The sequence below is a fragment of the Rhinichthys klamathensis genome, unplaced genomic scaffold (assembly GCF_029890125.1).
Source record: "Rhinichthys klamathensis goyatoka isolate OS25496 unplaced genomic scaffold, OSU_Roscu_1.1 h1tg000576l_1, whole genome shotgun sequence".
Taxonomy (NCBI): Eukaryota; Metazoa; Chordata; class Actinopteri; order Cypriniformes; family Leuciscidae; genus Rhinichthys; species Rhinichthys klamathensis.
Window position 1 is genome coordinate 337660 of NW_026607040.1, and position 12919 is coordinate 350578.

Sequence of the window (12919 nt, forward strand, 5' to 3'; positions counted from 1 at the left end):
ATTAAACGGGCTACAGTTGTTCTTTTACATTCAAGTTTTAGGCCTGTAAAAGCCATGTGGATAATAAGAAATGTATAAAATTAAATTGCAATATATAATATACATTAAATTACAACAATATATAAAATAAAAAATTAAACATTATTCATTGAAATAAAATAAAATGTAAATAGTAAAGGTTTTATTTAAAATATAAAAAATAAAATAAGTCTATAAATGGATTTGTGGGCTGGATTTAAGGATAAACTTAACACTTGATAGCCCAAAATTGGCCCGTAGGTCAGTTGTTTGAGACCCCTGCTCTTGAGTTCTAAGACCCGTCATTGTTCCAATCCACTTACAGTTGCGAGATGCGCAAAAAAAAGGTTTGGCTTTTGGAAATCGTCTGTTATAATGTGCATGAGGGTAAATGATGGCCTACGGAGTCTCGTTGACTGAGGAATATTAGGGAATGAATGCCCTTCCCAGCATCATCCAGTCACTGGAATAAGAACGGGAGAAGGTTTGTGCGTGTCAGTGAGGAAACGTGGACATGGAGGTCCTGGCCCGTCGGGTCCAGTTGAGTCCTGAGCTGGTTCCGGTCTCAACCGGTTCAACAGGCTGTTCCCGCTTTCTGAGTTTGGTGCCGAGCTCAATTAAACACTGATCCCAGTCCTCCGGTAACAGCAGCATTAGGAAGCCCAGACAGATGATGAACACAGCGATGAGTCGCACTGTATTGAAGTGGATATCACAGGTGTACAGGTCCACCACTGCAACACCAACAACACACACTTTAGAGCCACCACGGCAAAACGTCTATGAAGTTGCAATGACTGCCCACTTTGCTGCACGTACTGATTTTGCCGATTTAAACGCGTTCCTGGGTCAACATATTTTGTTGATCCTGGGACAACATTCTGGTCCAGAAATTTAGTCCAAACCATATCCCTACCCCTACCCCATAAGCTATGCCTAAAATCAGAAGGAAATGCTTGGTGAATAACATTGATGTAGAAGGACCTAACTCGTCTAAACTTGACATACTGTTAACTTGTCCCTCAAATCTGACTGGACTGTTGTTCCAGGATCAACAAAGATGCTGATCCAGGAACATGTTGCACTTGGTGAAATCAGGTTCTGCCACTTTGCTAGCCTCAGTGGGACAGGGTTCAAAAACAGTTTTACAAAAACCTTTAAAAACAGATATACAATGAACTAAGAATGTAATTGTATATATCCCCTTAAATCAGTCAGTGGCACAACATATAGGTTTTCTATAAACAAGTTTGTTTTTATATATAAAAAAAGTTTACTTTGATGTAAATTAACTCACTTGCATTGACAGGGACACTCAGCACAATGCCGAGTGAAATCAGCTTAGGGTATGTAATGGCAATGCCAAAATTCACCAGCATATTGAATGCTGCAGAAGAAGAAAATGATGAACAGTTATATAAGTTATATATCTTAAAATTCACCAGAATATTGAATGCTGTAGAAGAAGAAAATGATGAACAGGTATATATCTCTTAAGACAGTTTTTCTAATTGTTGCACATTACATAAATAATACTCTAATAATATACTTTTTTTCTGTCAGTATTTTATTTACCTAGTAAGAGTCCAGCCACTCCACACATGTAGGCCCAAGGAAGATCAGCTATGGATGTGAAGTACTCAACATGTGTGAAGTACAGTATAACTGGCACAAAGCTCATAAAGACAAAGTTTGCACCGCCGACAATGGTTAGAAACAGAGCCGCCTCTCCAAACTTGGCACTGCCCAAGACGAGCTTGAAAAGCACCTGAGAAAACAAAAACAAATAGACCAGCTCAGATAAGTTTGTTTCGGTTAATTGGTTCATTCAAGTGGTTCATTTCAATGATCATTCAATGCTATTCACATTATACTTGTTTTATTTGAGCTATAATACACTCACCAGCCACTTTATTAGGTATACCTGATCAACTGATTAACTCAAATATTTAATCAGCCAATCACAGAGCAGCAACTCAATGCATTAAGGCATGTAGACATGGGCTCGGTCCGAAATCGCATACTCTCGCAACCGCTAAAAAAATAAGTTCTTAGTATGAATGTCTGTAGTAAGCTATGAATGTAATCTGGACGTACTACATTCACCATGTTGTCATTATCATGTGACCTACCCGGGTCAGTTACGTCACTTCACTGCTATTCACAAATCCTTTCCTGTGGCCTTATGGGATAGTAAAGCGTCCATCGTATGAATCTCACACTTCAGAATCTTATACCCTTATAATGAACCTCTGTTTAGTTAGTTAATTGTACGATACTTGCAATGCCGTTGAACGAGTGTCCGGATATGCTGTCTCAGGAGAAAGTCTTGATGGTTCAGGGGTCAGGTGGTGCTGAAGTTGGAATTGATTTCTTCCATGTTGAATGAATAAATTACGATGAACTTGCGATGCTAGCCTGTCTCAGTTGTTGTCGAGGTATTACAATACTTGAGGCCCTGTTGACGTGGCTGTGCCAACTCCGGGACAAAGATCCCTTGGGATTCCACACGGACAGTAACCGGGAGAAGACGAGAGAGAAGAAGAGGAGAAGAACCGTATGCAGGTGCACTTTAACTTCTATGGAGGTCACTCCTCCAGGGGGTCAGTAAGCCAATGGTAACAAACTTTAGAAGGGAACATTTACGACTCTTTGTCTTCAAGCATAGTATTTTGCACACTGTGTGTAACTGGATTGGGTGTTGATGCAGAAACTATTAAAGATTCTTGTAATATTAAAATGTTGCATATGTATCATCATATAATATACAAGATCATTTAGATCATCAAAATACAAATTCGTAGATACCAAAAAGGGTATAGGTGAGGTTAAATTAACTAGTGGTTCTATGCATAAAACAGTATACAATACAAAATACACCATGCCACAGTGGAATTATAAGGTTCTATCTGCATTCTGAGCAGTTTTGATATATTGAGCTTCAAAGTTTTTGCATTCCATACTCCTTTGTAGATAGACCCCTTTTGTTTCTAAAAAAAACCTCCCAAAATGTACACAACTTAAAAAAAAAACTTTTCCACATAATATAAACAAGTTGCCACAGAATAAGAATATGTGAATAATAAAATGTTGAAAAAAATGTCAGATAACTTTATAATTCCAAGATGACGACCATACAAGACAGTAATAATCCTACACAAAATGGGTCTTATTCACCAATAATAATTGTGTACACTATTCGTATTTATACACACATTTAAACTTCTCATGAAAACTCTCCGCCAAATTTACAACACATGCGAATGTAGATGTTCTTAACCTTGTTCTAACGTTGATGAAGGCGTAGTATTCTAAATGAGCGACCACATGCCTGAGGTAAGTGATTTACATAAAACACACCAAGCCATGTCCATATGAGGGCATTCTTCACACCATTTTCTTTCGTCACTCCCAGCAAACATGACACTCTCTAAAGATGCATTCTGGCCTGAGAGCACACGCAGCAAGATCCCCGAGCAATGACAAGAGTGGCATCCTCAAAACAAGTTAAAATGCAATAAACACCTTTCATACAGAGATTACAGACCTCTGATGAGCTAGCTGTACATACGCGTAGGTCTGTGTCTGTCTTTATACAGAGCTACCTCGCAGCTTGAGCTATAACGCACCTTTTCTTACTCTTTTACTGATAGGCCTATATATAATGTACAGTGTAGCCTATTTAAGATCTATATCTTTAAATTTCATCTTAACATTTTTATAAGGCAAGTGAATGTCATTTTTATATGAGTGGTTTCAGTTGTTTCTACATATATTTGTAATTTGGAATATATTTTAGAACAAAAGTTATTACTGAATAATAAAAAAGTGTGCATATGCTTAGTGGATGAGACCCAATGTCCTGGAGATATGCATGCTCATGCATAGAAGGTTTCCTATGGCTATGAATGAAAGGGGATGAGTCCTTTTTATGGGCATAATGTAGTGAGAGTGAATTGGGAAATTGAGTGAAGTTATCTCTTTCCATATTCCTTTTGGTCGTAAATTGATTTTGTGCCATGGTGACCACTGACCAGATGCCTGGTTCTGCCTGAATGTTAGTTGCAGTTCAGGGGTAGTTCACAGAACTCTAACACAGTTTATTGGGGAAGGGGTTTGCTGGATTATTCTTTAAATATAATGAATAATTATGTGTCTGAATGTTCCACATGCTACAAAACTGAGCATCAGAATAAAGAATTTAAGCTAATTTAAGTGACTTTGAAGTTTGCAGGTGGCATGGTGTCATAGGGTCTGGTCTGAGTATTTCAGAAACTGCTGATCTACTGGGATTTTCATGCACAACCATCTCTAGGGTTTACAGAGAATGGTCTGAAAAAGAAAACTTTGTGACATATTGTATTATCCTGCTGGAATTAGCCATCAGAAGATGGGTACACAGTGGTCTTGAAGGGATGGACATGGTCAGCAACAATAGAGGCAGTTATGTTTAAACGATGCTCAATTCACCCGTCGCCGGGAGTTTGAGTGACAGACGATCTAACCAATCATAAAGCAGAATCCGCGTTTTGTCCGACAAACCAGTCAGAAGAGTTAGTAGATTAACGTTGATGGACTTGAATTTGAAAAATTGTGTGTTTATCTGATGTTCATTCATGTTTATTTGATGCTGTAAATGAACTACTAGGAAGAGATGATCAGTTCATAAGCCGCTTGAACTGAGGCACTACAGCGATCTGTCACGACACATTAAAGAGCCACAAAACGGTATTTATTGTTTAAATGTCTTTAAAAAATTACAAAATTTTTAATTTGAGACTTTGTTTTATATCAAAAGTAACCTCTCGTCTTTCGACGTGTTGTCAGTGTCCTCTTTAGCTCCGCGGTGTGTTTTTCACTGCGTGAGAACATGATGTGTGGCGTGATGAGACTAAAGGGGGCGGGTCTTTAGCCTGACTACGTCAGACTTCGTACTTCCGCTCAATTTCAGTTCGCTTCTGTACTCAGTCTGAGATAGCGACCTATCTCTCAGTTTTCCTCCGGCCTGAAAACAGCCGGCCAATCAACGAACAGAGGGCGGGGTGAGAGCCGTGACGTAGACGCTAAGCACCGAGTTTAAGATTGTATTTTAGGTTAGGGAAATCGAAAACGACCGAGGATATGGAGATACGGGATGCAATTCGCTCTGTGGAGAATATTCCCGGCATTTGCAAACTGAAGCCTGCCCAAGAAGAGTGTTTGTTAAACATTTTGAATGGAGGTGATGTTTAAGTTGGAGAGAGAGGTGATTGCGTTATGTGATTGGCTTACGGGTAACCAATGATTTTATACTTCTGACCCTAACATCTGAATGTTGCAGCAGAAATCGAGACTCATCAGACCAGGCAATGTTTTTCCAATCTTCTTTTGTCCAATTTTGGTGAGCCTGTGCGAATTGTTGCCTCAGTTTCCGGTTCTTAACTGACAGGAGTGACACTCGGTGTGTCTTCCGCTGCTGTAGCCCATCAGCTTCATGGTTCGATGTGCTGTTCGTTTTTCGCCCACAGAACTGCCCCTCACTGGATATTTTCTCTTTTTCCGATCATTCTCTGGTTATGTGTGAAAATACCATTAGATCAGCAGTTTCTAAAATGCTCAGACCAGCCTGTCTGGCACCAACAACCATGTCAAAGTGATTAAATCCTCTTTCTACGGCATTCTGATGCTCAGTTTGAACTTAAGCGAATCGTCTTGACCATGTCTACATGCCTAAATGCATTGAGCTGCTGCCATGTGATTGGCTGATTAGATATTTGCATTAACGAGCAGTTGAACAGGTGTAGGCCTACATAATAAAGTGCGTATGTATGTATACAAATTAAATACACTACTTCTGATACAGTGTTCGTTTTAATAGTTCTAATTAATAATAGTTCTAAAAAGTGTCTAGTTGTTTTTGTGCAAGAAAAACAATTTTCCTAACAGTGGACAAGATAAATATATAAAATAACATAATGTTATCTTTCAAATGGCTACAGGAAAGAAAACAAGGTTGCAATGTTGTGGGATTTCAGCATAGCCAACTGATCTTTCTGTCCAGTTCACTTATTGATTTGTCCTTTTCAGATGACCGCAAGAAAGTACATCACAAAATCAATCAAGACAAATAAGGTTTTTAATTACAGAAAACAAAGCACTCCCAAGACACACAAATAGATTTGACTATACATAGTCATCACTCCATGACTATGTATAGAGGTGCAGTTATTGATGAGTGCTGTTTCAATGACACAGAACCAAATACCAATTTAACTGAAAAACATTTGGTAAATTGGTGTTAAAATACTATCAATGAGCAATAACCATTGACTGTTGAAGTAGGGTTACCTTATAGAGGGCAGAGGCAGATGCAGAGGCCACTACAAGTGTTATGCCAATAACAGAGTGACTGTGAAAGCCATCAGCGTAGGTCAGCATCACTATTCCAGCGATGGCCAGAATGGCAGCAACAATCTTGTAAAAGAACAAAATAAAGGTCACAGGCATCGCAATGTGTTACATCAAAAAGACTGTCTGTACAACATGTATATATATATATATACACACACACTTGTTCCAAGTGAAAAAAGTTTCCAGAGCGTAGCCAAATTGAGTGCAGTACAGAAACATTATGAGGGTGTCAGAAAGATTGATTACTCCCACCCAAAGACCCTCCTGAACAGCTTTCTGAACAGCTTTTTGTTCTGGTTCAACTTTCTCTGTTCTGTTGCCCTTGAAGGATCGTGGTTTTGCATTCTCATGGATGTTGCTATATTCATATCACCATCATCTTGTCAGGAGAAACAAAGAAAAACACCTCATGCAACCTGCCAAGAACATGTCCAGGGCATATTTCACCATAAAATTCCAAGCAAGAAACAAGAAATAGATTAACACAAAGAAATGTAAGACTATTTTAGGACAATTATTATCTGTTATTTTATTTTGTTGTTTAACTTGACATGGAACAATGTTTATTTTTCAAAATCTTCACTCACTTCCCAGGAGATTCTAAATGATTTTCCCCCATTTTTTCCCCTTTTAAATGACTAAATTCGCATCCTTTACTCTGTTAAGATTGTGGGTCATTTCTACTGGGAGAGCAGCACATCACATATCTAAACTGGATCACAAACCAAACACTCTTACTAAAGTGAGCTCATGGTCTCTCTATCATCTAATGTTCTCTAGATAGGAAATTAACTAGTACTGCGCCAGGGACATCCAAAAACCCTGACTCATCAAAATCTGCCAAGCACTGCGGTGTGTGTGTGTGTGTGTGAGAGAGAGAAAGAGACAGCAACAGGAACACAGAGAGACAAAGAAAATGTTAAACAGCACTTTGGTTTCTTTGATCTGATAAAAAAGAAGAGGAAAGGAAGAAAGGAGCACAAAGGAGGAAGACAGGAAAAGGTGATTGTGAAAGCAAAGTATTGTACTATGATGGAACTGCTGACTCATGGGATTAGACAGCAGAAGGGACTAGAATAACAGTCATCAATCCACAACCAAAGGTTGCCATGACATCTATCTGTCTGTCTATCTATCTATTAAACTCTTTTAGCAACACTTGCGATCAAGCATCATGAAAAATGCATGTCAAATCGATATCTAAAATTTCTTCCATCTATCAAACTATCCGTTCACCCACTCACCCTGACGCCCATGAAGCGATCCCGCAGCACGATCCAGGACAGGAGAAAGACGAAGGCTTTGTTACAGCAGAAGAGGGCAGATACATCGGTGCTGTTGATCTTTCTCAGAGCCTGAAGGTACAGGTAGTTTGTCAGAATCCACAGCAGGCCGAAAGGGGCCACTTTAGTGAAGAACACTTTCGCTGTTAGTCCGTCGTCCCCGAAGAACCGACAGCACTCTCTGAAATATCACATAAACAAACATAAAACATGAATTTACGACCCTCTCGAAACCTCTCTCTGTCACACAAAACACCTAACAGATAGTTAGACCAATTGAAAACAAACTTTTAAAGCTATATTCCCTCATTGAAATGTTGAATGTGTCTGTGTGATGTGATATGATGAACAAATACACACAGAGATACCATAAATCTTTGGCCATTACGCTTAGAATTGTCCTCAGTTCACCTCCATGTTAGATAATGGACTCTAATTACATCTGAGAGTAAATTGCTTAGCCCTTCCCTGCTGAAAAGTCCAGTATAATGGATTCCATGCTGGTTTTGGTTAGTGCTGGTATAGTACCAGGCTGGTGTACACTATACAGGGTTAGTGCTGGTCTAACTGGTGGACCAGCATAGTCATGCTGTTCTCAAGCAAAACGGAGCTGGTGAAGCTGGTTCACCAGCATGGTATGGCCAGCATGTCAGTGCAGTCAGGAGCATGACATATTGTTGAAAACAGTGATAGCATGCACTTTCAAACTGTACTTTTGAACTGTACATTTGTAATAAGTGAATATGGTAATGCTGTTTTTGGAGTTGTTTAATTATCCTCTGGTGAGATCCTGATTAATTACAGTTGATTTCATCTAAGGCTGTGTGGCTGTGAGTCAGTTGTGGTTGCATTTCTGCTCATCTCTTCTTTTTCCTGTTCTTGTTGTTCCTCTTATCTTCAGTGATTCTGCTTGTTAACTGTAGGTATCTTCACTAATGCTCGATCAGCACTAGTAGAGAGAATATACTTTATTTCACTAACTGCAACATTGCTTCAGATTGGGGCCATATGAAAACTGAGCAGTGTTTGTTTAACACTGGGGATTTTACTGTGTAAACATGTAACCAGCAACATTTTTCCTTTATTAAATAATTTATTAAAATGAATTGTCTTGGTCTTTAACTATGATCACACACTAAGAAATGTGATATGTAACATACACAAGTTTTGTTGGGGTCTTTCTGGGATCATACCAGCAAACAAAAGACAACATATGCTGGTCCACCAGCACACCAGCATCCCATGCTGGTCCCAGCGTGTAAAAGATCATTTATGCTTGTCATGCATTGCTGTCCTTATGTGTCATAGTATGAGTGACTGTAGCGCTTCCATGTACAATCAGGCAAATTGAGTAGTCCACCTCTCCATCAGGAAATTGGACTAAACCATTTCATTCAGGAAAGGTCACGCAGGTCATTCATTCAACTTCATTCACGTCTCTTCTCAGGAATTTTTATTGATTAAAGTGTCTATTCATTTAGTTTATGTAAACATCATGGGTATTATTGAAATTTGTCTTCCATGTTTAGGATTCATTAATTTGGTTTGGTCTATATATGTGATTCTTGTTTTATGCAAAGCAAAGCATGTGTTTGGCTTTCGTCACTGGGTTTTGGATTGTTATTTAACTATTTGCATATTTTTATGTTGGACACTATTTTTGTATGACTACCCCATTCTTTTAATTGGAGAAATAAAAAAGAAATAAAAAAAAGAAATCTTCCTTTTAGAGTCTTTGAAATGTATAAAATTGTGAGAAGTTCTAAATAAAAGTGATTGTTTAGCATTTAAAGATGTTTTTAATTAATTAACTGCTCAATCTGGCTGTATGGCATTCAATATTTTGTTAAATGGAATTTATTGTGTAATGGTGCTGGGAATATTGCCTTTTCACCAATGCACATGTCTCCGTCCTTTTTAATTACATTGAGGACTGCAATGGAATTGTGTTTGTTTATCCTCAATTTTTCTTTTTATTGTATGGCAAGAATGTCTTGTATGTTATAGAAAAAAACTTCTTCTTGTCTCTATTACATATACAGGCTTCAGCAACTTCAGTCGTCTACCTCTGATTTTAGTGGAAAGTTATGGGACAGAGTTTGGCTTATATAATAACACTGTTATTCTGAAACTAACAAAATGATGTTGATCCATAAACATATACTTCAAGTCACATTGTGCATGAATATGGTATGTTTACTTCAATTTAAAGCTTGACATTTTCCAGGGTCCAAGTTTTTGTAAAGTGTATCCCGAGTCATGGCTGGTTGACACCACTTTTTAAGGTCAACATATTAAATGACCCACAGAAAGAGAAAAAGCATGAACATGTCTATAGCAGGAACCTTTCTATTCTCGTCTAAGATGCTAAACGGGTCTCTGGGTTCATATTTCAAAAACCAGCCAATCCTACTATTTTAAATAACATTCGGCTTTGGACAAATTAAGTTGGCTATACTGCATCATTCAGTTAATGCATTACAATGCACTTCATATTAACCAAAAAATATCTTTCTGCCTTTTCCCCCTCCATTTTTACAAAGCCTTTGTACTTCACTGCTGCTGCTGGTGTTTACTCTTGAGTCTTCAAATCCTGTACTGCAGTGCTGCTAATATTGTTTTGCCCTGTATGACAAATCGATTGGGCTTTTCCATCATTTAACACAAAAGCAGTTGTTAAATTGTTAAATAAAATAAGCATTTCACAAGAATCTACAGTATATTTCACTTTCCAAACACTCTCCTAGACAGAGCGGAAGATACTTTCCTTTAATGACTCGGTTTAAATAAGCAACGAGTTTGCTTAGTATTCAGCACAAGATCAAAAGACAAACCTGGAGAGGACAACCCGTCTGTGAATTTCCCAAGTGTCCCCTTCAACAGAGATTAGGGTCACAGAAAGGGATTTCACTAAACAGATTCACCAGGCAAACGCAAAACCCTGCTCTGCTATTCGCTCTGCATCAGAAACTAGTTAGTAAGCTGCACGCATTTCCCCCCCGAAAAGGCAATCCCAGAATGCATTGCTATTAAACACAATCTCACGGGTCCAGATTTTTACCTGAACCTCTGTTTTGGTGTCTGTCTTTCAGGGCTCTTGCACAGGTGGCCAGCGTAATACAGAGGAAAGAAGAGGCAGTTCCATGTGGTGGCGAACCATGTGAGAGTGAAGGGTGCGTCGTACTGCCTGAAGGTCAGCTTGGCCAGCTGGGTGGAGCCTGCCCATGACGAGCACACGCATATCACCATGGCAACGCCCCATATTGCTTTTCGCACCTGGACGGCAGTCACTCGCACGCAGCAGCGTAATCTCTGCTTCCCCATCCCTGACTCCACCCCCGCTCCGCCCACCATCGCCTGTCCGTCGGAGGTGCCCATGACGGTCTCCCTCGGACGCTCCTCCCCTGCAAGCAGACAAAATGATATCAGCTGCTGATTTATGAGACCATTTATTTTCATTTTCTTTTTTATTATGGTTTTGTACAAACAGACAATCAAATCACAGTAAAAATACTCCCCACCCCCCTCATGTATGAACTGCAGGGTTGCAGTATTACTACAATCTCTGCAGTGAAATGTGACGTTTTCAGTGATGCAGAACAAATGAGGTAATCTGGATGCAGTTTTTAATGCAGTTTTTCAGCTGCACTTGCTATTTTTGTAAATGTCCCATTTACCACAGAATCATACAAAAAGATTTCCCCCCATTTTTGGCTCTTATGATGAGTTTTTGGTTCATCTTATGAAAATGCATTAATCATAGTCAGAGAATCAAACAATTGCAAGTTTTCCTTTCAGAACTCTTCATAAGATGGAAAGACTAAAAAAATATTTGTATCTTTATATACTGTATATATATATATACATATATTTGCATTGCATATTTTTTTATAAACAATTCTCAAATTACAATTAAATATAATTACAATAAAACAGTTTCTATTTAACTTAGTGCTGGGCAACCATTAATCACGATTAATCGCATCCAACATAAAAGTTTGTGTTTACATAATATATGTGTGTGTACTCTGTGTAATTATTTTGTACACTCACCAAAAGGATTATTAGGAACACCTGTTCAATTTCTTATTAATGCAATTATCTAATTAACCAATCACATGGCAGTTGCTTCAATGCATTTAGGGGTGTAGTCCTGGTCAAGACAATCTCCTGAACTCCAAACTGAATGCCAGAATGGGAAAGAAAGGTGATTTAAGCAATTTTGAGCGTGGCATGGTTGTTGGTCCCAGACGGGCCGGTCTGAGTATTTCACAATCTGCTCAGTTACTGGGATTTTCACGCACAACCATTTCTAGGCTTTACAAAGAATGGTGTGAAAAGGGAAAAACATCCAGTATGCGGCAGTCCTGTGGGCGAAAATGCCTTGTTGATGCTAGAGGTCAGAGGAGAATGGGCCGACTGATTCAAGCTGATAGAAGAGCAACTTTGACTGAAATAACCACTCGTTACAACCGAGGTATGCAGCAAAGAATTTGTGAAGCCACAACACGCACAACCTTGAGGCGGATGGGCTACAACAGCAGAAGACCCCACCGGGTACCACTCATCTCCACTACAAATAGGAAAAAGAGGCTACAATTTGCAAGAGCTCACCAAAATTGGACAGTTGAAGACTGGAAAAATGTTGCCTGGTCTGATGAGTCTTCGATTTCAAGATGCTATCCTATCAATATGGGCCAACATTCCTAAAGAATGCTTTCAGCACCTTGAATCAATGACACGTAGAATTAAGGCAGTTCTGAAGGCGAAAGGGGGTCAAACACAGTATTAGTATGGTGTTCCTAATAATCCTTTAGGTGAGTGTATTTATATAAATACACACATATGCATGTATACATATACTGTATATATATTTATACATAATGTATATTATGTATAAATATACATTTTTTATATATAAATAACACATACACACATATACATGCATATATATATACAAAATAATTATACACCGTAAACAAACATATATCATGTAAAACTTTTATTTTGGATGCGATAAATCGTGATTAATCATTGTCCAGCACTAATTTAAATATATTTTAAAATGTTATTTATTCCTATGTGTTATGTTTAGTTTTATCAGTATTTTAGTTTTGTTTTTTCTTGTTTGACCTGCCTGTAATTTCCTTGTCTGTTTCCATGGTTTTTCATTGATTGATTAGTTGAACACCTGTTGCTTGTTTCTTTGATTTGGTTTTGTTCTAGGT

At 38.5% G+C, this 12919-nt stretch overlaps 1 protein-coding gene across 1 annotated transcript; it reads right to left on the reverse strand.

Annotated features, from left to right (window-relative positions):
* Window positions 1–245: 245 nt before the first annotated feature.
* On the reverse strand, window positions 246–11172 carry slc35f3b (solute carrier family 35 member F3b). The gene is made up of 6 exons (XM_056239973.1): window positions 10753–11172; window positions 7653–7872; window positions 6346–6471; window positions 1594–1786; window positions 1316–1405; window positions 246–752 (listed from the first exon to the last, which is right to left on the reverse strand). The coding sequence occupies exons 1-6, from the start codon at window positions 11148–11150 to the stop codon at window positions 514–516; spliced, it is 1266 nt and encodes a 421-aa protein (XP_056095948.1). The 5' UTR covers window positions 11151–11172; the 3' UTR covers window positions 246–513.
* Window positions 11173–12919: the final 1747 nt, after the last annotated feature.

Excerpts from the sequence above, each read along its gene's own strand:
- slc35f3b (XM_056239973.1), bottom strand. The coding sequence starts at position 11,150 with ATGAAAATAAATGGTCTCATAAATCAGCAGCTGATATCATTTTGTCTG. Across the intron at positions 1,406-1,593 it reads AGTGGCTGGACTCTTACTAG|CATTCAATATGCTGGTGAAT; the intron begins GTAAATAAAATA and ends CTTCTTCTGCAG. Across the intron at positions 753-1,315 it reads GAGTGTCCCTGTCAATGCAA|TGGTGGACCTGTACACCTGT; the intron begins GTGAGTTAATTT and ends TTGGTGTTGCAG.